Source organism: Doryrhamphus excisus, linkage group LG2, assembly GCF_037039965.1.
Source record: "Doryrhamphus excisus strain RoL-2023G ecotype Guam linkage group LG2, RoL_Dexc_Guam_v1.1, whole genome shotgun sequence".
Taxonomy (NCBI): Eukaryota; Metazoa; Chordata; class Actinopteri; order Syngnathiformes; family Syngnathidae; genus Doryrhamphus; species Doryrhamphus excisus.
In genome coordinates, this window is record NC_136358.1 from 20,659,387 (window position 1) to 20,685,734 (window position 26,348).

Below are 26,348 nucleotides of genomic sequence, written 5' to 3' on the forward strand. Positions count from 1 at the left end.
CATGCCCAGGTCAAAGGTCATATACTGTAGGTACCTCCTAGCAACGACATGCTGAATGCATTTTTTGCAGCACGTACAGTAAAGTGATCAAGCGCGCCCTCTGGTGGTGACTATAAGTAGGCGCTATCCTAATTCACGTTTAACATGGTTGGAGGTCCCCAAGTGATTTGTTGTGTAATCTTTAATGATTGTGTGGTTATCATGTTCCCAAACTGCTGTTACACGTGATGACCAGCAGGGGGAGGACTGTGGAAAGAAACAAGCCAACATGCGCGGAAATTATATTTTATTAAGAAACATTAGAAAGCTCCATAGATTAATCATGGTATTATTTGAAGAGTTTAAACAAAGTGTATGCTTAAATAAATAAATACATGATTTCACACACACGGTCCATTCTAAAGTTGATGCCATAAAGCTTCCGGGAAGAAATTAGTCTAGTTGGGTTTCTAGGATTCATTCTGTCAAGGAAACGTGCTGACAAAAATAGAAGTTAGACTTCTTAAGGCAAAGTTGTTCCTGCTTCAGGACACATTTGGAAAATAATATCATAAAGTGAATGGGGGAAAAAAAATCAAAAATCACCACGTGATCTGAGTAAAAACACAACAGAAAACCTGACTTTTCATTCACACCGATTCCTTTCTCTCTCTTTGCTTTATGCTAGCTGACAAACAATGGCGTCTTAGGAAGCCATCAACGTCATAGAAGACGCCTTTGATCCCGTTCCCGTTCCCACACGGACTGAAAGACGATGATTTGGAGGAGCAATTCAGCTGAGGTAGGTGAGGACCACCGACTGGATGGGAAGCCTGCAGACGGGACAAAGCTTGTTCCTCTTCTTCAGCTTGCGGGCGCAGACGTAGCAGGACATGAGGTGTCCCGTCCTCCCGTGGACGATGCAGCCGTTTTTGGGTCGGGACTGACAGATGAGACACGGGTCCAGGCACGAGTCTGGTAGGCGCCACTCGGCCGACATGCTGCGTTCCAGCTCGGGGACGTCACCGGGGGGAGCATCGACGGGGGGTAACGGGAGAGGCTCCTGCGAGTCGGAGGAGGACGACGGTTGGGACTCGCTCGTCCACAGCTTCTCCTGCGAGGAGCAGCAGGAGGACGAGGACGGCTGGGAGCTGGAGAGGAGGTCCTGGGAGTTGGGAGCGGAGGAGGCGGAATCGGAGAGGCACTGCGACTGGAGGGCGGGACTTTTTGTTCTTTTCCCGTCCGGAACATCAACTCCTTCGTGATCCTCGGCGTCGTAACCTTCGGGACGCATCCATCCATGAGCCAAGGTCATCCATCACTTATTTCTGCAATAACAGACTTCAACGCACCTGCGGCATCTCTCACAGCCGATTGGTCCGTTGGCTTTGGGGGCAGGGCCTTAGGGCAGGAAGTGTCTCGCAGCCAATCCTGGCGCAGTTTCCAGCAGCGAAGGCAGTTTCTTGGGAGGGGCGGGTTCAACTCGTCGCATTTATCACAGCGCCAGTAATCCTGCACACGCACACACACGCAACGTCACGCCAGGACATCGTGCACAGTGTGTGTGTGTGTGTGGACTCACAGCTTCTGTGATCTCGGTGTCTTCATCAAAGGAGTCGTCGTCTTCCCCCTCAAAGATGGTGACCTCGTATACCTGGACGTCCATCCAAACGTCAGTCAAGGTTCGATGCCGCCAAAGAGCGAACGTGTCCTCACCTGGTCGTCCGCAGACAAGGACGCGTCGTCTTCGCCGTAGTCATCGGAGTCGATGGACTCCACCTCGAACTCCACACTGAAGTTGTCGCTGTCCGAATCGGGGCAGGGGGGAGCCGTGACCTCTGACCTCCCAGACTACACACACACACAGGCTCAGTAAAGCACATACGGTGTGTGTGTGTGTGTGTGTCTACTCACCACACTGTGAGAGTCTGATGATTGGCTGCTGCGTCTGTCCCCCCCGCCTCCGAGCCCACCAATCACGCACCAGGATAGGCTGTCATCAAAGGTCAGGGAGTAGCTGTCTGACCTCCTCCTTTTTGGACCTTCCTTGTCCTCCTCGTCCTCCTCTGATGCGTCCTCCTCCTTGTCCTCCTCTACGCTGTGGGAGGGGCCTGGCGGGTCATGGGGGGAGGCGGGGTTAGCCATGGTTAGCCCTGCCCATCCAAAGGCTTGGTTTGGAGGACGTCACCTCCGGACCTCCGGAGTCTGCCCTTGCATGCTAATGTTTTCATGCTAATCCAGGTTTTACTCACCCGTGCTGCTGCTCCTGCGGCTCCTCCTCCGCCTCCTCCTTTGTGCCTTCCTGTTGGGTGTTGAGGAGCGACTTCCGGCTTCCTAATTGGATGCCAATCACAACAAGACAGGACTAAGACGCCGATCATGACAGTGGTGGTTAGTGCTTGCAGGAAGAAGTGCTTCATAACATGGCGGACCTCTGAGTGCTCCACCTGGCTGCTCCCGGTGGGGCCATCTAAACCTTGCGAGGACTCTACAAGACACAAAGACGCGTTAAATCCACGGCGTGTCTCTTCAGCGCCTCAGGAGGTCCTACCTTGGACGGGCACAGCCACCAGGTTCTTGGTCAGCATGGCAAACAAAACCCTGGAAGATTAAAAAGCAGATGTTGGCGCCATCTTCATCAACGAGTGTTCTCCTGTGTCTCACCGAGGTTCTTTGACAGAGAAGCTGTCGACACCCAACACACGGCCCAGCGCGTCATGGCCACAGTGCACGAGGTGCTGCTGCTTCTGGTCGTACAGCTGCTTCTGGATAATGTACTGACCCAGGTAGAACATCACCTGAGGAGACATTTCAGCATGACGTGATGTTGGGAACTTTGTCTTCCGAGCGCTCCAAGTCTAAGTCAACTTTATTGTCTATGAACAGTGGTGCAAATTAGCATAATGAAGTGAGATTAAAATAAAAACATGAGCTATGAACTAGGGGTGTAAGAAAATATTGTGATACTTCGTTCCACGATACTGTATCGATATTAAAAAGTATGATATGGATATTTTTAGGCATTTATCAAAGTAAAAAAAAATTATCATCATTCTACACAAAGTAGGGTGTGCAGAAATTGACAAAATCCATGCCGTTCGTAAAATGTGTCGTGTTTCCCGAATAAAGTATTCGGAAAACAGGACGAATCTGCGAGAGGACCTGGCGCTAGCAAGCAATGCCAAGGTCCTTCTGTATACTACAAAAGTAGTACTGTGATATTGCAGGTATATTGTTTTTCAAATTGATGTCACCATTTTGTTAAATAATTATAAAAATTAAAAAAAAAATTATTATTAAAAATATTTTAACAATTATTTTTTAAATTATTGTAAAAATTATAAAAAAATAGAATTATTTCAAGCATCCTAAAAGGACGATGTTAGTTACTTTGTTCCACAAAAATACTCTTCTGATCAGGGACTGTATACTCTGCATTTTTTCCACAGCTAATAGAATGTGAACATTTGAGCAGGATCTTGAGACATAATTTTATTTATTTTTATGTTTTTTTTTTTGTAAATTTAAAGCTAGATGTTAAAGCTTTATTTATCCAAATGCTACACTTTTGAGTTTTTACAGAGTAAAGTTTGTGATACAGCATAACATACTGTTCTAATGGAATAAAAATGTGTTAAGTATTCAGTTTTTCCAGGAAATAATCTTTAACTACAAGAAAAACAAAAAAATATCGCCTTGTGATATATCGTATCGTGAGCCTGGTATCGTGATACGTATGGTATCGCCAGATTCTTGCCAATACACACCCCTAGTATGAACAGTGGCGCAAATTAGCATAATGAAGTGAAATTAAAATAAAGACATGAGATAAATGTAAACGATGCTCTACCTCCTTCATGGTGAAGATGTCTTTGGTGGCTCCTGCCATCTGCAGCAAATAACAGAAGCTCTCCTTGGGTCGAACCTGAACAACGAGCAGCGTGACGGTGAGCAACTAAATCAGCGTTGACGAGCGTTAAATCATGGTCACGGGTCGCCTTACTAGTCTTAGGTCGTCTGAGGTCTCCATGTTGTGTTTCTTAGCAGATATCAATAATCTGACACACACAGAAAGAAAAACACAATTGTAAAAGTCCACTTCCACGGAAGATCTTGGTAGCCCCGAAGAGCAGACACCTACAGCAGCAAGCCAGTCCATCCCCATCATCACCTTCTTACCAGAGAGTGTTATCAGCGTCCATGATGTGCAAGAAATGCAAATAAAGTGCAGAGAGAGTAGACGAGCGCTGCAGCCTCCTCTTATAGAGCGTCTGGGACATGTCAGGACTAGACCAGACCTATGCTGGGCTGCTCCTAGTCCGTGCCGGCCTATCAGGACCAGTCAGGCTGAGTCAGCAGCACACGCTCACACTGAGTGCAACAGCTGATTGAATCATTAAAGTAGACATGGCAGGACTAGTCCAACATGACTCCTGACTAGCTAGTAGTAACCAGGGTTACCATGGCAACCAGGGTAATCATGTCAGCTAAATGTGGCACTGAAAGTGACAAAATGAACATCACAGTTTATGTTGTCATGGCAACATGTGTTCAGTTGACTGAAATATGACCAAATATGGTTCCAGCTAAATCTGACAGCTAGTTTTACAAAAGGTCACGACTTCCTGTCTTCGTAATCTTACCCAGCATCAAACAGGTCATGGACCCACGAGGCAACACTTCCACATTAAATCACATGAAGCGAACTATTTATTAGCTTGATCATCTAAACAGGAGTTCACTTGACGTGAACATGTATGAAGCGCTTTGGCGTGTCCCTGTGACGTCACAGACACCCAAGGAATATGTCCGGACTTGTCCTACCTCCCTCTCTCCCTCTGTGTACATAGTATTCACAGTTGGTGTGTGTCCCCCAAACACGGACAACACATTCCACTGGGTTATAACAGCCCCAATTACAATTTCAGAGCATAAAACAGACAATAATTCAGACTTATGTTCTGCATTAAAATGTCTCCTCTCTTGTTAGCGCCTCTTGTGTGGTTAAAATGCATTTCGAAAAGTTAAGTATGTCTTCAAAGTGATTGTTTGTCGCTGAACAATACTCCCAAATAAACAATAGCAATGAATCCACTGGATTTAGCCACAGCGTGTTAGCTTCGCCCCCATATGACGCTTCTTCACCAACTGCTCAAGACAGGCAAGCTCGAGGCTGTGCGGCCTGCTAGCAAACTGCTAACGTGTGCTAACTCCTAGTGCTTTAACGTTAGTAGTTAAGTTGTTGTGATGATACCAACGGGGTGGTTTTAGTTGTTTCACGTACCTTTTTTCACCAACTGAAGAGTAAATCCAATTCCAATATTAAATCATTAAAGTAATTTACAAAATGCTAAATTAAAACCAGCACTCCTGCTGCCTTTTCGTGTTGTGGTGTTGTGATGTTGTGGTTGCGCCTCTACTGGCCAAACACCCACACTGCATTAAAAGTTCATCCAGCAAGTCATTCGACCTTTTATCCTTTTGGGAACAAATACACGCCCTGACAAAACACCTCTAACAGATGTACAATAGTACGCAAATATACATTTAATAGTAACTGACATGGCACAGGGCTATAAAAATGGTTTCAATTCTAGTTATACTGTTGATTTCCATGCTTTTCACTGTGTGATTAGTTGAGCCGGCAGGGACAACAAAGATACTTTCAGGGAAATAAAAGAACATAAATTTACATCAACCAAACATGTACATTATCAGTTGGTAGTGTGTTTAATATGAAGCAACTAAGCAGTTTTTAGCTCAGTGAAAGGCCTGTACTATCCAGGGTCTCAGCTTAATCAAGCCAAATATTTAAAATGTGGTACAAGCATTACTATGAAGCTGAGTGTAGATAAGATAAGATAGATAAGACACCATTGTCCTGGTAGATGTCTGTTTGCTCAGGCGTCACCATTTCACGTGCAGGAACACAGGATTTTTTTGGATTGAAGTTGAAATGTACGGCTAAGGATGTAACGAGGTGAAGACAAAAGTGGAAAATGGGAGGCCATGACCATGTTTCCATGGTGACATACCATGCTAAGAAGTTAACCAGCCTTTTTGTAATCCCGCTTCAAGTAAAGCCACCAGTACAGGAAAAAAAGCTTTTATTCAGCGACGATAAACAATGCAGCGACAACACTCGCACCCTCATGGCTGTAATTCGTAGCCAAGGGGGTCGAGTCCCTGGTCCAACAGACAGAGCGAGGATTCCCTCAACTTCAGTAGAAACCTCCTCAGCTCCTCTTTAGAAAACACCTGAGTTTAGGAAAGGGAAGTCAAATAAATGTCACTGTGGCGGAGTTAGCGATTAGCTTAAAAAAGGTACCTGGTAGAGGCGATGCTGGTCAGATGAGATTATGTCAGCGAGCCGTAGCGCCTCCTGGTGTCTGGAGGAGCTCTGCAGCACGCTGAGCAGCAGGAAGCTGAGTCGTGGCAGACACAGCGAGCGCAACGCCGCCATCTGGTGGCTGCGCTCCGCATCCTGTTCTGAATCCTGAAACGTTTATAAAGGCGTCAGATTGCCCGTTTGCTTAAAAACAGACGTTTGAGGTTCACCTGTCTGTTGTCCACCATCCAGCCTCCATCGACAAAGAGCAGCACGTTGTAGATTCTTTCTTTCACGTCTTCAGTCAGGACATCCAGACGGCTGGACCAGGCGGACAGAGAGGCCTGACGAGAAAGCAGCTTGATTTATTCTCCATCCCAACATGGCTGAGATCAATGACATCCATGACATCTTCAGGTGAGCGTGCCTTGTACTCTTTCTCTCGCATCTCATTGGCTACTCTCTCTGTGAATTTGACCTCGGGGGCGGGCGCTGGCTTCTGGGGGGCAGAGCTACTGTGACCGAACCAGTCAGTGAAGGCTTCGTGGGCTTCCTGTAGGAGCACGAGTCATTCTTCCACATACTATATGATGATGATGATTTTAGCAAGGTGAGCGGGCCACAGACCAGATAGGCTCTGATGCACAGGTGTTCTCTGACGGCGTTCTCATCCTCAGCGGGTAAGGGTGCGGTAGGACTGAGCCCCGACCACTGGCAGTAGATCTCTCTCATTGAATCTTCCGGAACTTTGGAGAAGACCGCTTTGGCCGCATCGTGTTTCTCCAAAGCTGAGTGAGACGCAGAAGCAATGAACGATCAACGACTTGATCGTTATCTTCCTGGCTTATCGAAAGGTGTGTCAGTAGCCACGTTTACATGGACCCAAATATTCCAAATAAGTCGGTATCACGTGATGTTGGTGTTTATGTTTTACTGGGCATGCCCCATTGACTATTCTGGTTGATTATAGCGCCGCATGTAGACACGAGATTGGAATATTCCTTTCCATGGATACCATTGCTTTCGGAAAGGTCATTCGGAAAGAAAAAAACTCCTCATGTAAACGTGGCTAATGTTGGCTGGTACGGCGGTAAGACAAAAAGTTACCCAAAAACCTCCTCATGATGGCATTGGACTGTTTGAGGGCTTCAGCTCGATGGGCGGGATCAAACAAAAGCCAATCGATGACATCGATCTTCTTTTGGTCCTCCTATGAACAGGGCATAGGAACACATGAACTCCAGGCCACTATTCCTACGGAGGACTATCAGTCGAAAAAGAACCTTTGTAGTTCCCGTCTTGAGAGTCTGACTGTGGTGCATGAACTCGGCGTCGTTGTCCTCTCTCACGGTCTCCACCACCAGTTTAGTGACAGCAGCCACGTCCAGACCTGCCAGACAAAAAAAAAACAACTGCTCCGGCTCTTTGTCCCATGCCGCCTGAACTCTACTTGATGGGAGTCTCACCAGCCTCGGTGGCCAGCTGCAGGCAGCGGGGGCGGAGCTCCGACTGTCTGACGGTTTCCAAGAAGGCGGCATATTGAGCCGTGGCGAGGTCGGCCGGCAGCTGGCTGACGTAGCTCGCCACCAGTTCTGTTTGCTGATCCCGAATCAGGAGGGCGATGAACGCCTTCAGCACGTCCACACACACGTCCTCCTTCGAGAGATCGAGAGATGAAAAGGACATCCTAACTGACCCCGATCAGTGCTCTTCAACTGCTTACCTTCAGGGCTAAACCCAGAGAGCGGAAAAACAAGAGCAGGTGAGTCATGAAGCGCAGCAGGTGAGAGGGGAGGACCTTACAGGCCGTCAGCCAATCAGAGAACTCCTCCAAAAGACCTGAGACCAACACCTTACAGTTACAGGCGGTCCTTAAAGGGGTCAGAGATCAAGGTGTGAGCTCTTACCGTCTAGGTCCCCCAAGATGACAAACTTCTGGATGACATGGTAGTGTTCTCGCATCTCCTCCAGCACACTCTACAGGGGGCATGTAGGGCTCAGTCACATGACTTCAATAAGGACCAATCACATTCACTTTCTTTCACCTTTGACTCTGAAGCTTGGAGCTCCTCAAACACCTTTTCCATAGTCCAGCTGAGGAATCAGACAGTCAAACACATGGATTGGCAGTAGGTGTGTGTGTGTGTGTGTGTGTGTATACATACGTACATACTGTATATACTTTTGGTTGTATCAGGCATTCGAGTGAAGAAATAAAGTGAACAAGGGTAGTCTAATCATGGTTTCCGTGACTGTACGTGTGTGTGTGTGTGTGTGTGTGTGTGCATACTGTACGTGCGTCTGTGTCATACTTGGATTCCAGGTATTCTCGAGGCATTGTCTCCACTTCCTGGTGGACCATGCCCAAGGACATTAGATGCTTCTCAACCAGCGAGTCCACCATGACTCTGAAGTACGCCCACACACAGTCCTCCCACGACTCGCACACCGCTAGCAGCTTCACACACACACGGGTTGGCAGATGTATTAACGGTTTTCAACATCTCCAGTGAAAGCAGTGATGATTGCATCTTACTGGTTTGATGTTTCCACTCAGGCTGGCATACATGGCTCTCTCGTATCTGTTAAAGTGCTCCTGGAACACACACACACACACCGGCTCACACACTTAATAAACACACACACTAAATGAAGCCACTGAATGACGTGTCTGTGTGCGTGTACCTCCTCAGCCATCCTCCAGCAGCAGGCCTTCCAGATTCCTCTTTGAGGATTACCTTCAACAGGCTGTAACTCCAGGCTGCCTGTACATGGAAGACAGACTTTTGTTCCATTTATACGGCCGTCTAAATCATCAAATATATGAGTACGAGGAGGTGAAAGATGACCTGAGGTGACGTTAGGATCGTGGTAGAGCTTCCAGCCTTCCAAAGTGGATGCTCGCCAGGCCTGGCCGCAGCGTGTGCACAGTCTCTGAGCCTACACAAACAAAAACAGAGAAGCTTTTAACACCACTCTGGCTCAGTGGTAACATCATCAAAGTACACTGGCCCTTTAAACGACCTCCTCTGTCATGCCAGCTCGAATCAGAGTGAACAGGTTCTTCAGCAGACGGGCATCGTCTTCTCGGTCCAGAACAGCCAGGGGTCGCTGCTGCCGGAGGGGAGCATCTGGATCCTGAAAACATATAGAAAAATGAAATGCCGTAGCTAGAATCGGAGAGGATGCGTCATCGTAACAGGCCTCACCAGCTCAGTGACCAGCGGGACGGTGAAGGCAGTGCCCCTCTCCCTCCTCAGCTTTAGGGCATGCTGGGTATTCTCCCTAAGACACACACACCCACGGTTAAAAAAAATACAGAATCAAGCAAACCAAGTGTAACTCACCAGCACACATTTTTGGCGTAATATTCAATATTGTCGGAGAAGTCTCCAATCTGATCCTTGGCGATGCTCTCCAGCCAGTCGACGACCAACTAGATGAGGAGTGAGTAGGAGTGAGTGAAGTACTAACAGGAACGTCCTTGTGTTTGTTACCTGACTCTGACGTATGACGGCATCGTGCTGGAAAAGCTGCTCCACCACCAACTTCTCACTTTCACTGGGAATCTACACACACACACAATAAAAACAAGCATATATGGGTGCATTCTGCTTCTGAGCGGAAGGAAAAAGTACGTCACTCACAGCCATGTCTGTCATCATGTCATCCTCAAGCGCCAACTGGACTCGGTCCCTGCAGAAGGAGACAGTTGCTGGGCAAGTCAGACAGAGGTCAGACGCCATCAGCAGGAAGTGAGCGCCCACCTGTAGAGGGACGCGATGAGTCTCCAGGTGCAGCTCTCCTGCTGCAACAGCCAGCGGACTCCCGTAGTCATGCTGTTGCGACCCGCTCGCAGCACCACCGACTGCAGCATTTCCACCTTTAACACGACGAGGTGAGCCGTTGGTCATCTCGGGCAGTTTTATGAAGAAAAGATGGGAAGAGCCTACCTTGTCCTGACAGAGTGTCTGGTAGTCTTCCAGCAGCTCAAACACAGCAGAGGAAGAGTGTTTCGAAAAGGAGGCAAGGAATTCCAGGAAAAGACTGGTGGCGGCTGCGGAGACCAAGCGCTCCCCGTGTCAGACGGCATAGCAAACACACAAGGTGAAGTGCGTTCCTTTCACTCACCTGCCTCTCCGGGGTCATCTTCCTTCAACAGGGCCGAGCTGAGGTTGGTAATGTCCTCTGTGAAGACGCTGGTGTTTTCCAAACCCGAAATGGGGGATACGTACATGCTGCCGGTCCACTCGCTGTCATCCAAATTCTAGACACAGAAAGGTGATGACATGGAGTAATTGTTGATACAGGAGATGAGGCATACGTACATATAGTATACTTACCATACTGCTTAGAGTGTTTCTAGGTGTGTGCGTGTAACGAGGTGTTCGACCTGCTGGAGCCAAAATTGCAGAAACATCTGGAATCCTGGGAGTTACTGAGGAAGTGTGATACAGGAAGTCAATATAACAGGAAATGTGGCTATCTTAATAGTAATCTCAGAAGGTGCATTTTTACTACCAGCTTGTCTGAAGAGGGAGGCGGGTGTGTTTTTCAGCAGGGAGCGGGCCGGTGTTACCGTAGAAACAACAGGACTACCTGTGCCAGGTGAGGGGACTGACAACAACAGTCAGGAAAACAACAGTTCTGCCATGAAGGATGTGTTCACTGTTGATGTTAATAAGTAGATTAAACCAAAAAGCATCATTGGTATCACACACACATTCCCAGGATACACGCCACTTTCTTCCTCCTCCTACGGGCAGCCACAGTCACCTCGTCATCCCGAACCACGGGAGACAGCAGCTCACTTTGATCCCTGGAGGACGAATGCAAAGTCAATTGCAATCTTATGTAAGGTAACGTGATTTGAAAACAATTAAACCACGTTGAGGGACAACAATAGACACACATAGATGGTAAAGTACAGCCGCTGTCCTTGTAACGTTAACTAGCACTGATTAGCATCTGTGGTCATTGTGGACGGGGAGCGACGCTAGATCCTTTAGCACCGCTAGCTCCTGCTGACGCAGACAATTAATCCGACATAGGCAGAGCAGTGTCATTAAAAGTATGCCGACTATCGCAGCGTCGAAACACTTAATTGAATCCCATGAGATGTGACAGCTATTTGCGATTGAAAAGGTCAAATAGTTAGCATGTTAGTACCAGTCCATCGGAGCCAGTTGTCACTTCCCGCTTCACGAGGTTCAACGGGCTTCTTCTTCGTGGCTAAAAAAAGGTAGTTTATAAAATGCTTTGAACGCAACACTGCCAACACAAGAAATACAAAAGTATAAATTGCGTAACGTGAGACCAAATACAAAAAACATGCTCTAGATGATCAACATAATTATGTTATATAGCTAAAATACTATATGTAGTATGTTGTAGTTCTAGGTTACCGGTACATAATTCACCCCGGAACCATCGATAGGGGAGTGGTTGCCACCCGGAGGGGTGGGCGCGAGAAAGGGGGGTTTCTCTTCCTGTTGTGGTAGCGAGGCGTGCGAGTTAATGTTTGTGCGAACAATAAAGTTTTCTCCCAAGTTTGACACCCCGCCTCAGACTCCAGTTCTTCGGCGTTTTAATGTATATACTTTAGCCCTGCGATTGAGGGTGTAGGCTCCAACATAGATTAGCTGTATAGAAAATGAATGAACGTTTAGATTAATATTTAGACGAATCAGACAGGCGTGTCATTAGGCCACTAGATGTCGCTGTGGTCCAAAAACACAATTTTCAGTGCCGGCCACGATGGCGAGAAGAAGCGAGACAGTGGGCTCCTTCAAGTGGACTAAGAGTACTACATTGATGGACCTCCGAGTCGTACAGCTATCAAGCGGGGAAACCGGATTATGACTGGAGGACTGGTCGTCCAGAAAGGCCAGAACTACCAATAACTTTGGTCAGGTTCGGCCTGAGCACCAAGCGGATCTAGAACGCGAAGGAGGGGACGAGCTGAAAGCAAGAAAGCCAAAATGATCAAGACTCCTGGTAAAAAAAAAAAAAAACTTTTCTGGCTGCGTGGCATAATGACACAGACTGACTCGTTGTCTGTTATCTAACTCATCGGTGTTGTGTTCATGGAAGCTCGTAGAGTCACGTTATTATTTACAAGTGCACTAGATTCAGAATTAGCTGAATTATTCACAGAAATGTGTACTTATTTACACAATATTTTGATTTTTTTTAATATTTCGAATAACGGGATTGAGATGGTAACATTCTGGTAGGCTTTCATTGCTCCCGATACTTCCCAACACGTCCAGACGAAGCTGATCCCAATCAAAAGCTGTGTCCCATTTCGGGATGTGCACCCTTCACGGACCCGGCCTAGAGTCCACCTGTTGGGAGGGGTTAAAATCTCTAATTTATTTATTGAATCATTTACTTTTTAAAAGGAGTCAAGTTATTATAATACACTAATACTTTTACCTTGATTTATTCGGCAGCATTTAAAAGGGAGAACTTCCGGGGGAAATGTACCTTCTGTGTGTACTTTCACTACTGACTAAATATTTGACGTGGGGAACAGCCACTTACCATCATACCATCACCTAAAGGAGAATGTAGTTGAACTAGTAAGGGCGCCAGTATACTGTACATACTTGTATACTGTACTCTGTACATCCAGCGGCAGTATTTTAGAGGATAATATTGGCTACTTTGTATAGTTCTGGTCAGTATGGTTAAATGCAATTGTTTTTATGAATAGATTATATGTTTATGTTTACAGGAAGTGTCGCATGAATTAGAGCATTGGGGTACACATAACAGGAAGTTGTTCAAGCCATAATACTACAATGTGGTGTACTGTACTTAACTGAGCCTGTTATACCCAAATGCTGGTACTAAAACTGTACAAACTGTTTACATTTTCAGCAGGTGTCTGAGGTCGAATAACTGTAAAGTTGTTGGAGTGACGCAGCGCTGCAAAATGGCTGCCATGGAGCTGCTCAACCTGTCCGCCAACCAGCGCATCATCGGCGGCTTGCTGGTCAACCTGCTGTCCTCCATCTGCATAGTCTTCATCAACAAGTGGATCTACGTGCATTACGGCTTCCCCAGCATGACCCTGACACTCATCCACTTCGTGGTCACCAGCCTGGGACTTTACATCTGCCAAAAGTTGGACATCTTCTCCCCGAAAAGCCTCCCGCTGAGGCGGATCGTGTGGCTGGCGCTGACCTTCTGCGGCTTTGTGGCCTTCACCAACCTGTCCCTGCAGAACAACTCTATTGGAACGTACCAGCTGGCCAAAGCCATGACCACGCCCGTCATCATCCTCATCCAGACCACCTACTACAAGAAGACCTTCTCCACTAAGATTAAACTCACTCTGGTGAGCTCACAGTGCCGTGTGTCTTCAGAGCTGCATCACCTGTCTTCTTTTTGTCGCCTGTGCAGGTGCCGATAACCGTAGGTGTGATTTTGAACTTGTACTACGACATACGCTTCAACATGCTGGGGACCGTGTTCGCCACGCTGGGTGTTCTAGTGACGTCCCTCTACCAAGTGGTGAGCCGGGAGAAACGTCCATGCTAAATGATGTCACGCGTTACTATTCGCTCTCTTTTCTAGTGGGTGGGAGCAAAACAACATGAGCTCCAGGTCAACTCCATGCAGCTCCTTTACTACCAGGCTCCTCTCTCGTCAGGCTTCCTGCTTTGCGTTGTTCCTTTCTTTGAGCCCCTGACTGGAGATGGCGGAATATTTGGACCCTGGTCACTTCCTGCTCTGGTCAGAGGATATAACATAACATATATATAACATGCCTAGGCCTGTCACCATAACACATTTTGCTGAACCATTTACGTCCTACAAATAATAATACATTTTATTTGTATAGCGCTTTTCGGAGTACTCAAAGACGCTTTACAAAATTAAAAAATTATTACAAAATTCATGTTTGAATTATATGGCATAATCATGCGCGACACTATCAAAAGGCATAAAGCATCAGCTTTTCAATAATAGAAATTAAATGGCATAATAAATGGGGGGCAAAAAAGAAAATTAAATGGACTCTCAAAAATTTAATTAAATGTAATTAAAATTGTAATTTAATTAAAAATTACACCTGAAGAAAAAGAAAATTAAATGGACTCTCAAATTTAATTAAAAATTGTAATTTAATAAATGTAATTAAAAAATGAATTACAAATTATGAAGAAAAATCAGCGTATTCTGATTTGGAATGGTTGTTATTGACTAATGGATAGAAGTAGGGTTGACGCTGCATGCCGTTGCAGACCATTTGCATGTTCTCCCCGTGTTTATGTGGCTTTTCTCCTGGTATTTCCCCCCCCCCTCCATTCCAAAAACATGCTAGCTTCATTGGCCACTCCAAATTGTCCATAGGTATGAATGTGAGTGTGAATGGTTGGTTGTCTATATGTGGCCTGGGATTGGCTGGCCACCAGTCCACGGTGGACCCCGCCTCTCGCCAGAAGACAGCTGGGATAGGCTCCAGCATGCCTCCACTTCCTTTTCCAGTGACGTATTGACAATGGTGACAGGCCTGTTCACGCCTAATATTCATGTTTAAGGGTGGTCATCTTGTGCTTTTCCAGTTGACGGTGTTTTTCTCTGGGTGGGTGGCATTCCTGGTCAACCTGTCCATCTACTGGATCATTGGAAACACGTCAGCTGTTACGTATCCTGAAATACCGTACATCAAACAGGACAGGTAGCATCATTTCCAATCCCGTTTGCCTTGACTCGGATCCTTTCCAGCTACAACATCTTCGGCCACTTCAAATTCTGCATCACTCTGATTGGAGGATATGTCCTGTTCCAGGAGCCGCTGTCACTCAACCAGGTGAGACCGCCCGCACCGTTGTCCAAGTGTTGTCACTCATTGCTGTCATTGTGCGCCACCCAGGCTATGGGGATCATCTGTACGCTGGTGGGAATCCTGTCTTACACTCACATCAAGCTGGGGGAACAGCAGGGAAAGAGTTCCCTGGCTCAGAGACCATAAGCCGACTGAGCTGTCGTCATCTGCATGGATTTCAATGGGAGACTTTTGATGAGTCATTTTTTAAATACATGGACATGGATGCTGACCCATGGTGCTTTGCTCCAGAAGACTGAAATCAGGACGCCCTCAGAAGGCCTCCATGTTCTGAAAACACACAGTTAATAGCGCACGCAGCTGCAACAAAAGTTTGGATGACTGAGGGTAGAAGACTTTGTCACATTTGTCTTCCCTGTTTTCATGTAATAATTGCAATAAATGTATGAAATATCAGCGCCTGTAGGCTTTGGTCAAAGTCTTGTGAGTCCGAGACTGGAATGTTGGAATTGTCACACACTGAAGGTACGTTTAACACGTTGATTGACCAAGTGGACATGTGGAACTGGGAACTGATTATGGGATGCACTCAATTGTAATCTGATGCATGTTCAAATGAAATTAAACCATTACCATTTCAACACCAGCATTTATTTCGCTCATCTTCATATTTTGATTTCACTTCATTTTTCCTCCTTTTGAGATTCTTTAAAAACACATCATTTTGATTGATAAGTTTGCACCTTTAAAACACATGGACTTCAAAACTTGCAACAGCAGCATTTATTTCCTTTTGGGTTTTTTTCTTCAAATGTATATATTTATAGGATGGAGATAACTTCAATCAAACGGCAGTCAATCTACAAGCGCCTACCTCCGTACTTTATGTCCGATGGTTGTTGGATTTAATCAGCTTCCTCTTTTTGTTCCTCTTCATCCTTTGATCCGTTGTGCTGTCCTGATGTTTCATTTTAATGCCTTTTTTTGTTGACAAAAATGTAGCGACTTCATGCAAAAGAGTCGCTGAGAGGCTGAAGGCCTTTCCTTTGTCTGAAACATCTATGAGATACGAAAAATAAGTTTAACCTTTTATTAAAGAAAAATAATGATCAACTTATGATACCGTGCACAAACTCATAATCAAAGTAATCACTAATTATAGGAATTAGCGGTCAACAAAAAAATACGGCCACTCTACTCACGCTCTCTCTTTGTCTCTCTGGCCACACAGGTGAGCAGGTGCTTATATTAACTAACCATCACCGCCCATATCCATTTGACCTACTTCCGTCATCCACGTGATCACAACAAACCTAAATAAGATCATAAACAATTTTTAGTTTGCTGTGGCGCCCCTGAAGTGAAAAGCGGAAAGAAAAAGAAGATTTAATTTTAGGAAATATAAATATTTTGAAGATACACACTTATCGCTTTACACCAAATTCCAAAGCGAAACCTGAATGAATAATAAACCGAAACAAACATTTTAGTCAGGCATAGTTTTGTACAGCCACAAAGGGGTCTTTCACGTTCACGCGGAAGTCAAACGTCGATGGCCGATGTTTGTTTTGGTATCAATAGCAGGTAAACCGACGCATTTTACTACATTCAGTACTCACATTAGAGCCACGTAATTCATGGGAATATAGTAAATAACATTTAAGAATCCATTATGTGCAAATATTAACCAAGGAGAAATGTAACGATGTCAAAGCGTTTGTTTACATCTGGAGGACGGCGGTTCTCGTGGCCTTGCTAAGCGTGTTAGCAATTGCATGTATCGGCGGCTCTCCGCTGTTTAGACGATACGGGTGATGTAAATTTGCTTTATTTTACCTATTTTAGTATTGATACAGTAGAACGGACATTTGTTAGCCACGGTGTAAAAGCAGACGCGATCGTGTAGCTAAGCTAAGCTCGGTCGCTAGCAAACGATGAACGGTAGCCGATTCCAAGTTATTCAACAAAACTGCAAATATAGCAGTCCGCCATTTATAATTATAAGTACAGTTAAGATAGATGACATTTTATTATTATTAAGGTAAGTCCTAAGGTAAGTCTTATTGTATTTGACTTCGTCCCAAACGCAAACAACAGCCACTGAAAATATGGATCTGTAAATGTATAAAATACTGGATGAAAAATGCATTATTGACTGTATATTGGGCTCCATTGTGCATGTCGTCCTCTGTATTTAACTACGGAGTATACTTTGGGTTGGTTTAAATTTGTTTCATGAACACAAATAACAAATTGGTGACACATTTGTCCGGATGCGGCCATTGATGGGAAAAGTCTGGACACTCTTTGTGTACTCTGTGGAGCCGAATTGTGTGTGTGTGTTTATTTATTTATCGAAATGTTGTTGGGCACATCATTTATTGACTTGTACTTTAATGTATGTTACATATTTTCATTGCTATATGCCAATTTGCGTTGTAATTGTCGTAGCATTTTTGATTCCTATCTTTCATTTCTGACTAAAGAATGTCATATTAGCTTGGGCGTACGTTTTGTGTGACTACAGATGAAGGATTTGATCAAACAGCTCTTGTCTGCTTCTTTCAGTATGCCTGCTGAAGGCCAGCGCTCAGTAAACATGGACGAGAAAGATGTTGGCTCCTTCGGCACCAAGGACAAAGAGAAGGACAGAGAGGAGAAGAAGACCGCACCCCAGCGAGACAAAGCAAAAGATGAGGCCAAGCTGAGTGGCAAAAAAGACAGCAGCAAAGAGGAGAAGAGGAAGCGTCTGGAGGAGGAAAAGAAGAAGAAAGAGGAGAAGGAGCGGAGGAAGAAAGAGGAGGAGAAACAGAAAGCAGAGGAAGAGCAGAAGCAGAAAGAAGAGGAGTTGAAGAGGCAGAAGGAGGAGCTCGAGAGGAAGCTTCAAGAGGACGAGGCCAAGAGGCAACGGGAAGAGGAAGCAGCTCTCCTAAAGTACGTGACTTTGAATGTGTCATCGTATGTTCTTCTAATAACACCAATAACTTTATTAGTCATTGAATAACTGTTATAGCCAAGATCATACGAAGATGAGATGAAATGAATGTCACCCGATTGTTGTAGGGAACAGGAGGAGGGGCACCAGCTGCACCAGGAGGCCTGGGAGCGTCACCACTGCAGGAAGGAACAGCGCAGCAGGAACCAGAACGCCCACGAGGCCCGGCCCGAAGAGGCCTTCTTCAGCCGACTGGACTCCAGCCTCAAAAAGAACACGGCCTTCGTCAAGAAGCTCCGCACGCTCACCGAGCAGCAGCGTGACTCGCTCTCCAACGATTTTGCCTCCCTGAACCTGAGCAAGTACATCGGCGAGGCGGTGAGCTCCGTCGTGGAGGCCAAGCTGAAGATTTCGGATGTGGGCTGCGCCGTCCACCTGTGCTCGCTCTTCCATCAGAGGTATGCTGAGTTCGCTCCTCTGCTCCTGCAAGCCTGGAAGAGGCACTTTGAGGCCAGGAAGGAAGACAAAGCACCCAACGTGAGCAAGCTGCGCACGGACCTGCGCTTCCTGGCCGAGCTCACGATCGTGGGTTTCTTCACCGACAAAGAGGGTCTGTCTCTCATATACGAGCAGCTGAAGAACATCATCGGCACTGACCGCGAGACGCACACTCACGTGTCGGTGGTGATCAGCTTCTGTAAGCACTGTGGGGACGACATCGCCGGCCTGGTGCCTCGCAAGGTGAAGCTGGCTGCTGAGAAGTACAAGCTGACCTTTCCGCCCAGTGAGATCATCAGCACGGAGAAACAGCAGCCCTTCCAGAACCTTCTGCGGGAGTACTTCACATCCCTCACCAAACACCTGAAGAAGGACCACAGGGAGCTGCAGAACATTGAAAGGCAGAACAGGTGAGAGTTCTTCTGTCCCTCTGAGAAGTTAAGTTCCTCAAGGCTAACGGAACTTCTTGTGGTCTTCAGGCGTATCTTACATTCCAAAGGGGAGCTGAGCGAGGACCGCCACAAACAGTACGAGGAGTTTGCCACCTCCTACCAGAAGCTGCTGGCCAACACTCAGTCGCTGGCTGATCTTTTGGATGAAAACATGCCAGAGTTGCCTCAGGACAAGACGGTGCAGGAAGGTGCGTCTGCTTTTTTTAAATCTCCTAATTGTGCTCATCATCTAATCTCACCGCCATGTTTTCCCTTCAGAGCACGGCCCCGGCATTGACATTTTCACCCCCGGTAAGCCTGGAGAGTACGACCTGGAAGGCGGGATCTGGGAAGACGAAGACGCTCGGAATTTCTATGAAAACCTGGTGGACCTGAAGGCCTTTGTCCCCGCCATCCTCTTCAAGGACAACGAGAAGGCCGGCCAGGCCAAAGACAAAGACGACGCCAAAGGTGTGTTTGATGTAGGCTCTGCGGATTAAAGAATATCCACTCAACTCATCTTGATGCTGTCTTTGTCAGATGGCAGAGAAGGGAAGGAGGCCGCCAGCACCACGGAGGAGCTGGAGCTGGAACTGGAGGCTCTGGACATCACAGATGAGCCTTTGGAACTCGAGGGAGCCGATGACGTGGAGAGTGAAGAACTGGCCAAGAAGCTGATGGATGAGCAGGGTGAATGCACTTGGACCCACAAATTACACTATTTAACCACTAAAATAGTCCAATATGGACCAGGGTTCAATTCCACCCTCGGCCATATCTGTGTGGAGTTTGCATGTTCTCCGGGTACTCTGGAACTTTGGAATGTGGGTTTCCTCCCACATTCCAAAAACATGCTAGGTTAATTAGCCACTCCAAATTGTCCATAGGTATGAATGTGAGTGTGAATGGTTGTTTGTCTATATGTGCCCTGTGATTGGCTGGCGACCAGTCCAGGGTGTACCCCGCCTCTCGCACAAAGACAGCTGGGATAGGCTCCAGCACCCCTGCGACCCTCGTGAGGAAAAGCGGTAGAAAATGAATGAATGAATAGTCCAATATGAGGAGTTGACATCATACAAATTAATCCCACAAACAATTAAACGTGCTGTGTGTTACTGGGCTTAAGCTTGAGGAAATCAAGCGCTCCTTTTCTGTGACGTCCCCCTGATATGACCTGTAAACACCCTTCTTGACCTTGTCAGCCACCTGAAACACCAGCATTGCTACAATGCTGCTTTGAAAGCCTGCTGCCATGCTTCTAAAGAGGCGTCCACAAAGTTAGCCACACTGGACATCTTTCAAGATGGCAGCTGCACCTCGTTAGAGACACAGCCGTAACATAGGCTAACGTAGGACATGATGACCACACTGCTGCTAGCTTGCTAGGTCCCACAGCGCAGTGTCTGGATAAGGGCCTGGCTTTTGTTTGTTTGAAAAAAAATGTTACTTAGCCACGTTAACAATTTCAGATCAACATTAGCAATACAAATGTTGTAGCAGTGGCACTCTCCACACGGCTTGAGTTGCTTTGGAAGCTAAGAAAGGAAACGGTGGACCAGCATCATGGGTTCTCATGGCGCTGACTCATCTGGAGGCTGATGAAGGACAAACGGCGAAGGCGCTTCATCGCTGACACACTTATATTTCTGTGTTTCAGAGCAAGAGGATGAGGAGGCCAACACCGGATCCCACCTGAAGCTGATTGTGGACGCCTTCATCCAGCAGCTCCCCAACTGCGTGAACCGTGACCTCATCGACAAGGTGAGCCGAAACACTCGACACCGCGTCCGGCTTCTTGAGTGCTACGTTGACTCCTGCAGGCCGCCATGGACTTCTGCATGAACATGAACACCAAGTCCAACCGGAGGAAGCTGGTGCGAGCGCTCTTCACCGTGCCCAGGCAGAGGTAATTTGCTCCATATTGACGAAGGGCCTTCCAGTAGATCTGTGGGGAGGGGGTCCAGTGATTGTAGTTGGAGTTTGAGGCAATAGTCTAGTTTTACTAACAGCGCCCCCAACTGGCAGTAAAGGAAAAGATGGCATCATTCGTGGCACGGATCTTTCCAAATGCAGGATGTATTATTGCACTCCACATTCCAGTCATTGTTCCGTGATGATTCTGCCAGGTTGGATCTTCTGCCCTTCTACTCCCGCCTGGTGGCCACTCTTCATCCCTGCATGTCTGACGTGGCCGAGGACCTGTGCTCCATGCTCAAGGGAGACTTCCGCTTTCATGTACGTCCAGCACCTTACCCTCACGAGCGTCACCTTCAGCGAGCCGGCGCTAATGGCTAACTTGTTTGTTTTTTGTGTTTCTGCCGTAGATTCGCAAAAAGGACCAGATCAACATTGAGACCAAAAATAAAACGGTCAGGTTCATCGGGGAGCTGGCCAAGTTCAAGATGTTTTCAAAGACCGACACACTTCATTGTCTCAAGGTGTGTCTTTCATGTTGGCTCCTACTCGGATGATCAAAGCGTGACAAGATTTCTCCTTCAGAAAGAACAGAATATGTCCATGGAATTGGAACCGAAGCTGGCTGCACGGTGGACGAGCGGTTAGTGCGCAAGCCACACAGCCAAAAACATGCAAGCTTTATTGGCCACTCCAAATTGTCCATAGGTATGAATGTTTGTCTATATGTGCCCTGGGATTGGCTGGCCACCAGTCCAGGGTGGACCCCGCCTCTCCCCCAAGACAGCTGGGATAGGCTCCAGCATGCCCATGACCCTCGTATAATGGATAAGCGGAACAGGAAGCTGACTATTTTCCATGTAGAGTCCCCACTGGAACTAAAGCACGGGACTGTGTTTCATTCTGACGATGTAATGACACGTTTACACCAGAGGAGGGCGCCTTTGGCCTCCAAACCAGCAGGAAGAGCGCTCACTCTGTGCATTGTTCAGTTATTTTCTGGGAGAAATCCAAAGTTTCTTTGTCCAGTCCTGTTTTTTTTTTTCTTCTCTCATTGGTAATGTTGCGTCCCTGTCCCAACAGATGCTGCTGTCTGATTTCACACATCACCACGTGGAGATGGCGTGCACCCTACTGGAGACCTGCGGCCGCTTCCTGTTCCGATCCCCAGACTCTCACCTCCGCACCAGCGTCCTCCTGGTCAGCGCCGCTCCGACTGCTCTGTTGTTGCGCCATTTGTCTGTTTGCGTTGAAAGAAGCTTGACAATGTTGAGTGGCTCCTGGGGAACCGAACTTCCAACAGGTCCTCCAAAATATAGACTGATCCAAAAAATGTCAATCACAGCATGGGGGCAACTATGAAGCAGTTCTTCTCTAGTCTGAGGCAATGTATCTTCTTCTCAAAAGCGTATGTGTGTTTCAGGAGCAAATGATGCGCAAAAAGCAGGCGCAGCATCTGGACGCCCGCTACGTGACCATGGTGGAGAACGCTTACTACTACTGCAACCCCCCACCCATTGAGAAGACGGTGAAGAAGAGAAGGCCGCCGCTGCAGGAGTACATCCGCAAGCTGCTCTACAAGGACCTGTCCAAGGTCACCACGGAGAAGGTGCTGAGGCAGATGCGTAAACTTTCCTGGCAGGACCCGGAGGTCAAGAGCTACCTGATCTGCTGCATGGTCAACATCTGGAACGTCAAGTACAACAGTATCCACTGCGTGGCCAACCTGCTGGCTGGCCTGGTAGCCTACCAGGAGGACGTGGGCATCCACGTGGTGGACGGCGTGCTGGAGGACATCCGCTTGGGCATGGAGGTACAGTATGGAGACGTCCGTGGCTATGAAGGGACACACAAAGATGTTTGAACATCATGATGTTTGAATCCCAGGTCAACCAGCCCAAGTTCAACCAGCGGCGCATAAGCAGCGCCAAGTTCCTGGGAGAGCTCTACAACTACCGCATGGTGGAGTCGGCCGTCATCTTCCGCACCCTCTTCTCCTTCATCTCCTTCGGCGTCAATCAGGACGGCACCCCGAGCACGCTGGACCCCCCCGAGCACCTCTTCCGCATCCGGCTGGTGTGCACGCTGCTGGACACCTGCGGACAGTACTTTGACCGCGGTTCCAGCAAGCGGAAGCTGGACTGTTTCCTCATCTACTTCCAGGCGAGTCTTCACAAAGCCCCGGAGAGACGACGACAGCCAACAACAACAACGCCGTGTGATCTTTGTGTGTCTGCAGCGCTACATCTGGTGGAAGAAGAGCGTGGACACTTGGACCAAAGACCACCCCTTCCCCATCGACATCGACTACATGATCACCGACACGCTGGAGCTGCTGCGGCCCAAAATGAGACCGAGCTGCTCGCTGGACGAGGCCAGCAGGCAGGTGGCCGACTTGGAGAGGGAGGTGCTGGTCAAGCTGGGTAAGATGTTGGGAATCCATCGGGAAGAGTTCTTCCTGAAATGATTGACACATTGGAAAAGTGGGAGAGTAGTCATTGTCACGGCAGCGAAGAACGCTTCATCAAGCACATGGAGCCTCGCCGCGTTGTAACCGATGTACGTGCGGTGTGTACAAAGTACACACATCAAGCAGTATTATTCTCTTTTGGAGTTGTACTGCTTGATCAACCAAATGTCGTCTGACCGGCCGAGCAACATTCCCCAGATGCAGGATGAAAGGGCGTGGCTTGTCACAATGGAGCTGTCAATCATGTAGCTGTGTGGCACATCTTTTGCCGATGCATTCCAGAAACGGGTTTCCTTTGTGTGGACGGGGACCCGGAAGTCCCTGGAGTACTTGGTACTTCCCAAGTCTTTCACATGCATGTGCAAAGACGTGCACACTCATGATTGGGAGGACCTTCTCAAAAATGGCCCCCAGCAGAGCAGCGGAGCTATTGTACGAGCAGGTCCACGCCTTCCTCGGTTCTCAAGTCACATGACACCTGATCCATGACATTCTGATTCAGTTATGGCATAGAAAACCCCTTTAGAATCTTCTAATGACGCTTTTTAACATTATTAGAGCCCTCTAGACACGGTGTAACACCCCTATATCTTCACTTTTCCATTTGTATCATAGAAATAACGGGAGAAAATAAGCCAAAAGAGTAGAGCCAATAAACCTGAGTCAGGAGTAGTGCTAAACAGCGCCACCCAGTGGCCAATGTCAACTCTACATGCACAATTGCAGTGTTTCTTCTGCCTTGTGTTTGTGCTGGACTCATCAGGTGGATCATTTAGGGATCTCTAAATGATCTAATGATTCCAAATGATCCCGTGCAACGCAGCAATACTCACCATGAGGAGCGAGAGCGTTTCTCATGCAAGCCGCCACCCCCACCTTCATCCCTCCTCATCCTCCACAGGGTTGGCCATGGAGAGGGATGGCCGCTCCAGCGCCATGAGCGAAGGGGAGGGCCTGGACGAGGAGGACGATGACGGCGATGAAGACGAGGAGGGCGGTGCCGAGACGGAGGAGCAGTCAGGCAACGAGAGCGAAATGAACGAAGCGGACGATGACGTGAGTCCATCCTTCGACACACACACACACACACACGAGGCTCATCGGCATCCTCCCCCCGCAAGGAGGCATCTGAGAACGAAGAAGAGGAGAGAGACGAGGATGAGGAGGAGAACACAGACTACCTGACCGACTCCAACAAAGAGAACGAGACGGACGAGGACAACAACGTGAGTCGGTACCTTCATGCGTGCGATTCGTGGTGCGCTCATACGGGACGGCGTGCGTGCAGGAGGTGACCATCCGCGGCGGAGGCCTGAAGCACGTTGCCTGCGCCGAGGACGAGGACTTCATCCAGGCGTTGGATAAGATGATGCTGGAGAACCTGCAGGTCCGCCGCCGACACACACACGTGGGTGTGCGTCGTCATCCGCTGAGCGTGTCTCTCTCGCCCCCCCTCCCCCGCAGCAGCGTAGCGGCGAGACGGTGAAGGTGCATCAGCTGGACGTGGCCATCCCCCTCCAGTTGAAGAGCCAGCTCAGGAAGGGAGGCTCCGGCCAGCCGTGCATCGGCGAGGGAGACGGCGAGCTCTCCGAAACCATGCAGTTCGTCATGCTGACGCGGAAGGGGAACAAGCAGCAGGTGGGGTGGAGGACCTCCTGGACCCCGTGGGGGCGCACACACACACACACACACACAGCAATAATATTGACTCTATAACTGGATGTGTGTTTTGGCAAGCAGCAGCACGGGGGAAAAGTGTGGTTTGCAGGGCGTGTCCTTTTTTTTTTTTTTACGTGCACGTTGCTCCATGCATCAGCTACAGCATTCCTGGGAAAAAAAAAAAAGTTGTAGAGGACACAGAGCGTCCTTGTGGACACACAGAACACACTTCATGAAGCTATGGAGCTCATCTGGGCTGACTAAGGAAGTACTGGCAAGCATCAATAAGATACTCACGTGTGTGTGTGTGTGTGTTCATAGTACAAGATCTTGAACGTGCCGCTGTCCTCCCACCTGGCGGCCAACCACTTCAACCAGCAGCAGGCCGAGCAGGAGGAGCGCATGAGGATGAAGAAGCTCACCCTGGACATCAACGAGCGCCAGGAGCAGGAAGACTACCAGGGTATTGTGTAAAACTCTCTGTCTGGGCTTGCGCCGTGTCCAAGTGTTGACGCCCCCCCCCCCCCCCCCCGTGTCTGCCTTGCAGAGATGTTGCAATCCCTCGCCCAGCGCCCGGCGCAGGCTAACACCAACCGGGAACGCCGGCCTCGCTACCAGCACCCGAAAGGCGCCCCGAATGCTGACCTCATCTTCAAGACCGGAGGAAGGTGAATAAAGGTTTCGGGACAATTGACGCGTACTCCCATGCTCAGCGTGCAGGGTCCGGCGTCCCCCCGCCCCCCCCTCCCAACATGTCTGTCTGTCCTCTAGGAGACGCTGATGAGTCCTGAGCTCATGGAGCAACAGAGCGAAGAAGAGGGAGACAAGATCAGAGGGAAAACACGTCTGGCTGTGGGGGGGGCTCCTCAAGATGCGGAGTTAAACCCCTGACCCGTACACACCCCATCACCCTCCTGCGGGGGGGGGGGGCCTGAGGACAGAGCAAAGTGGCAGCCAGGGTCAGAGGTCATGGGGTCAGAAAGATGGCACTCTTTCTTGTGGTCTGTTGCCCGAGACGACAAAAAAAAAACCTACTAGGACGACTTGACACATGGCGGCTGGGGGGGGGACTCTGGGTGGGGGCGGCGACTGATGGTCACGTCATTACACACACACACACACACATGACTTGACAAGGATACACTTTCTCTTTAAAGTCAACCTGATGCTCTGACAGCTTCCTTCCTGTTCCACCGTCATGTGACCAACATGCTAGCAAACACTGCTAAACTGTACAAACAGTATGAAAGTTCCATTGCATCAATAAAATAGATATGTGTTATGATCAGGCCGGCTAGCGAACTTATAATTCTCTTTTCATACCAAAGCAGACA

At 48.1% G+C, this 26,348-nt stretch overlaps 4 protein-coding genes across 8 annotated transcripts; 2 read left to right on the forward strand and 2 right to left on the reverse strand.

Moving 5' to 3' along the window:
- Positions 1 to 252: 252 nt before the first annotated feature.
- mdm2 (MDM2 proto-oncogene) lies at positions 253 to 5,411 on the reverse strand. 2 transcript variants are annotated; one of them, XM_078787980.1, is made up of 12 exons: positions 5,264 to 5,411; positions 3,983 to 4,037; positions 3,830 to 3,904; positions 2,644 to 2,777; positions 2,531 to 2,580; positions 2,412 to 2,467; positions 2,232 to 2,313; positions 1,894 to 2,090; positions 1,696 to 1,830; positions 1,562 to 1,633; positions 1,332 to 1,491; positions 253 to 1,260 (listed from the first exon to the last, which is right to left on the reverse strand). In XM_078787980.1, exons 2-12 carry the CDS (start codon positions 4,007 to 4,009, stop codon positions 773 to 775), a joined length of 1,476 nt encoding a protein of 491 aa, XP_078644106.1. In that variant the 5' UTR covers positions 4,010 to 4,037; positions 5,264 to 5,411; the 3' UTR covers positions 253 to 772. The 2 variants fall into 2 exon arrangements, with proteins under 2 accessions (XP_078644106.1, XP_078644107.1); XM_078787981.1 differs by lacking the exon at positions 5,264 to 5,411 and adding an exon at positions 4,159 to 4,427.
- Positions 5,412 to 6,069: 658 nt separating this feature from the next.
- Positions 6,070 to 11,685, reverse strand: nup107 (nucleoporin 107). Its single transcript, XM_058078180.2, has 27 exons — positions 11,477 to 11,685; positions 11,044 to 11,126; positions 10,829 to 10,924; positions 10,651 to 10,745; positions 10,439 to 10,574; positions 10,261 to 10,364; positions 10,075 to 10,190; positions 9,955 to 10,003; positions 9,805 to 9,876; positions 9,655 to 9,743; positions 9,517 to 9,592; positions 9,332 to 9,445; positions 9,157 to 9,247; positions 8,993 to 9,072; positions 8,844 to 8,903; positions 8,620 to 8,765; positions 8,353 to 8,401; positions 8,215 to 8,284; positions 8,031 to 8,146; positions 7,774 to 7,963; positions 7,591 to 7,697; positions 7,415 to 7,517; positions 6,935 to 7,095; positions 6,735 to 6,860; positions 6,538 to 6,651; positions 6,308 to 6,475; positions 6,070 to 6,237 (listed from the first exon to the last, which is right to left on the reverse strand). The coding sequence occupies exons 1-27, from the start codon at positions 11,482 to 11,484 to the stop codon at positions 6,130 to 6,132; spliced, it is 2,727 nt and encodes a 908-aa protein (XP_057934163.2). The 5' UTR covers positions 11,485 to 11,685; the 3' UTR covers positions 6,070 to 6,129.
- A 365-nt stretch (positions 11,686 to 12,050) lies between these two features.
- slc35e3 (solute carrier family 35 member E3) lies at positions 12,051 to 15,732 on the forward strand. 3 transcript variants are annotated; one of them, XM_078787993.1, is made up of 7 exons: positions 12,051 to 12,304; positions 13,193 to 13,652; positions 13,718 to 13,828; positions 13,892 to 14,050; positions 14,884 to 14,966; positions 15,047 to 15,130; positions 15,364 to 15,732. In XM_078787993.1, exons 2-7 carry the CDS (start codon positions 13,248 to 13,250, stop codon positions 15,404 to 15,406), a joined length of 885 nt encoding a protein of 294 aa, XP_078644119.1. In that variant the 5' UTR covers positions 12,051 to 12,304; positions 13,193 to 13,247; the 3' UTR covers positions 15,407 to 15,732. The 3 variants fall into 3 exon arrangements, with proteins under 3 accessions (XP_078644119.1, XP_078644111.1, XP_057934226.2); XM_058078243.2 differs by having other exon boundaries at positions 12,053 to 12,304; positions 15,047 to 15,131; positions 15,195 to 15,732; XM_078787985.1 differs by having other exon boundaries at positions 15,047 to 15,732.
- An 856-nt stretch (positions 15,733 to 16,588) lies between these two features.
- upf2 (UPF2 regulator of nonsense mediated mRNA decay) lies at positions 16,589 to 26,297 on the forward strand. Of its 2 annotated transcripts, none has more exons than XM_058078150.2 (21): positions 16,589 to 16,691; positions 17,676 to 18,041; positions 18,171 to 18,950; positions 19,020 to 19,180; positions 19,251 to 19,442; positions 19,512 to 19,661; positions 20,629 to 20,732; positions 20,792 to 20,877; positions 21,098 to 21,206; positions 21,296 to 21,409; positions 21,969 to 22,085; positions 22,309 to 22,698; positions 22,773 to 23,048; positions 23,125 to 23,308; positions 24,257 to 24,411; positions 24,477 to 24,581; positions 24,644 to 24,742; positions 24,820 to 24,993; positions 25,336 to 25,477; positions 25,562 to 25,682; positions 25,786 to 26,297. In XM_058078150.2, exons 1-21 carry the CDS (start codon positions 16,660 to 16,662, stop codon positions 25,793 to 25,795), a joined length of 3,867 nt encoding a protein of 1,288 aa, XP_057934133.2. In that variant the 5' UTR covers positions 16,589 to 16,659; the 3' UTR covers positions 25,796 to 26,297. The 2 variants fall into 2 exon arrangements, with proteins under 2 accessions (XP_057934133.2, XP_057934135.2); XM_058078152.2 differs by having other exon boundaries at positions 24,823 to 24,993.
- The last annotated feature ends 51 nt before the right edge of the window (positions 26,298 to 26,348 follow it).

Coding starts and splice junctions, on each gene's coding strand:
- mdm2 (XM_078787980.1), bottom strand. CDS start 4,009: ATGGAGACCTCAGACGACCTAAGACTA. Junction 3,905..3,982: donor CCTCAGACGACCTAAGACTA/GTAAGGCGACCC, acceptor CTCGTTGTTCAG/GTTCGACCCAAGGAGAGCTT. Junction 2,091..2,231: donor CCGCAGGAGCAGCAGCACGG/GTGAGTAAAACC, acceptor ATGACCCGCCAG/GCCCCTCCCACAGCGTAGAG.
- nup107 (XM_058078180.2), bottom strand. Junction 7,518..7,590: donor TCAAGACGGGAACTACAAAG/GTTCTTTTTCGA, acceptor CCCTGTTCATAG/GAGGACCAAAAGAAGATCGA. Junction 7,096..7,414: donor CATCATGAGGAGGTTTTTGG/GTAACTTTTTGT, acceptor CGTCTCACTCAG/CTTTGGAGAAACACGATGCG.
- slc35e3 (XM_078787985.1), top strand. CDS start 13,248: ATGGCTGCCATGGAGCTGCTCAACCTGTCCGCCAACCAGCGCATCATC. Junction 13,829..13,891: donor TGACGTCCCTCTACCAAGTG/GTGAGCCGGGAG, acceptor TCTCTTTTCTAG/TGGGTGGGAGCAAAACAACA. Junction 14,967..15,046: donor GGAAACACGTCAGCTGTTAC/GTATCCTGAAAT, acceptor GATCCTTTCCAG/CTACAACATCTTCGGCCACT.
- upf2 (XM_058078150.2), top strand. CDS start 16,660: ATGGCCGATGTTTGTTTTGGTATCAATAGCAG. Junction 18,951..19,019: donor AACATTGAAAGGCAGAACAG/GTGAGAGTTCTT, acceptor TGTGGTCTTCAG/GCGTATCTTACATTCCAAAG. Junction 21,207..21,295: donor AGGGAGACTTCCGCTTTCAT/GTACGTCCAGCA, acceptor TTTCTGCCGTAG/ATTCGCAAAAAGGACCAGAT.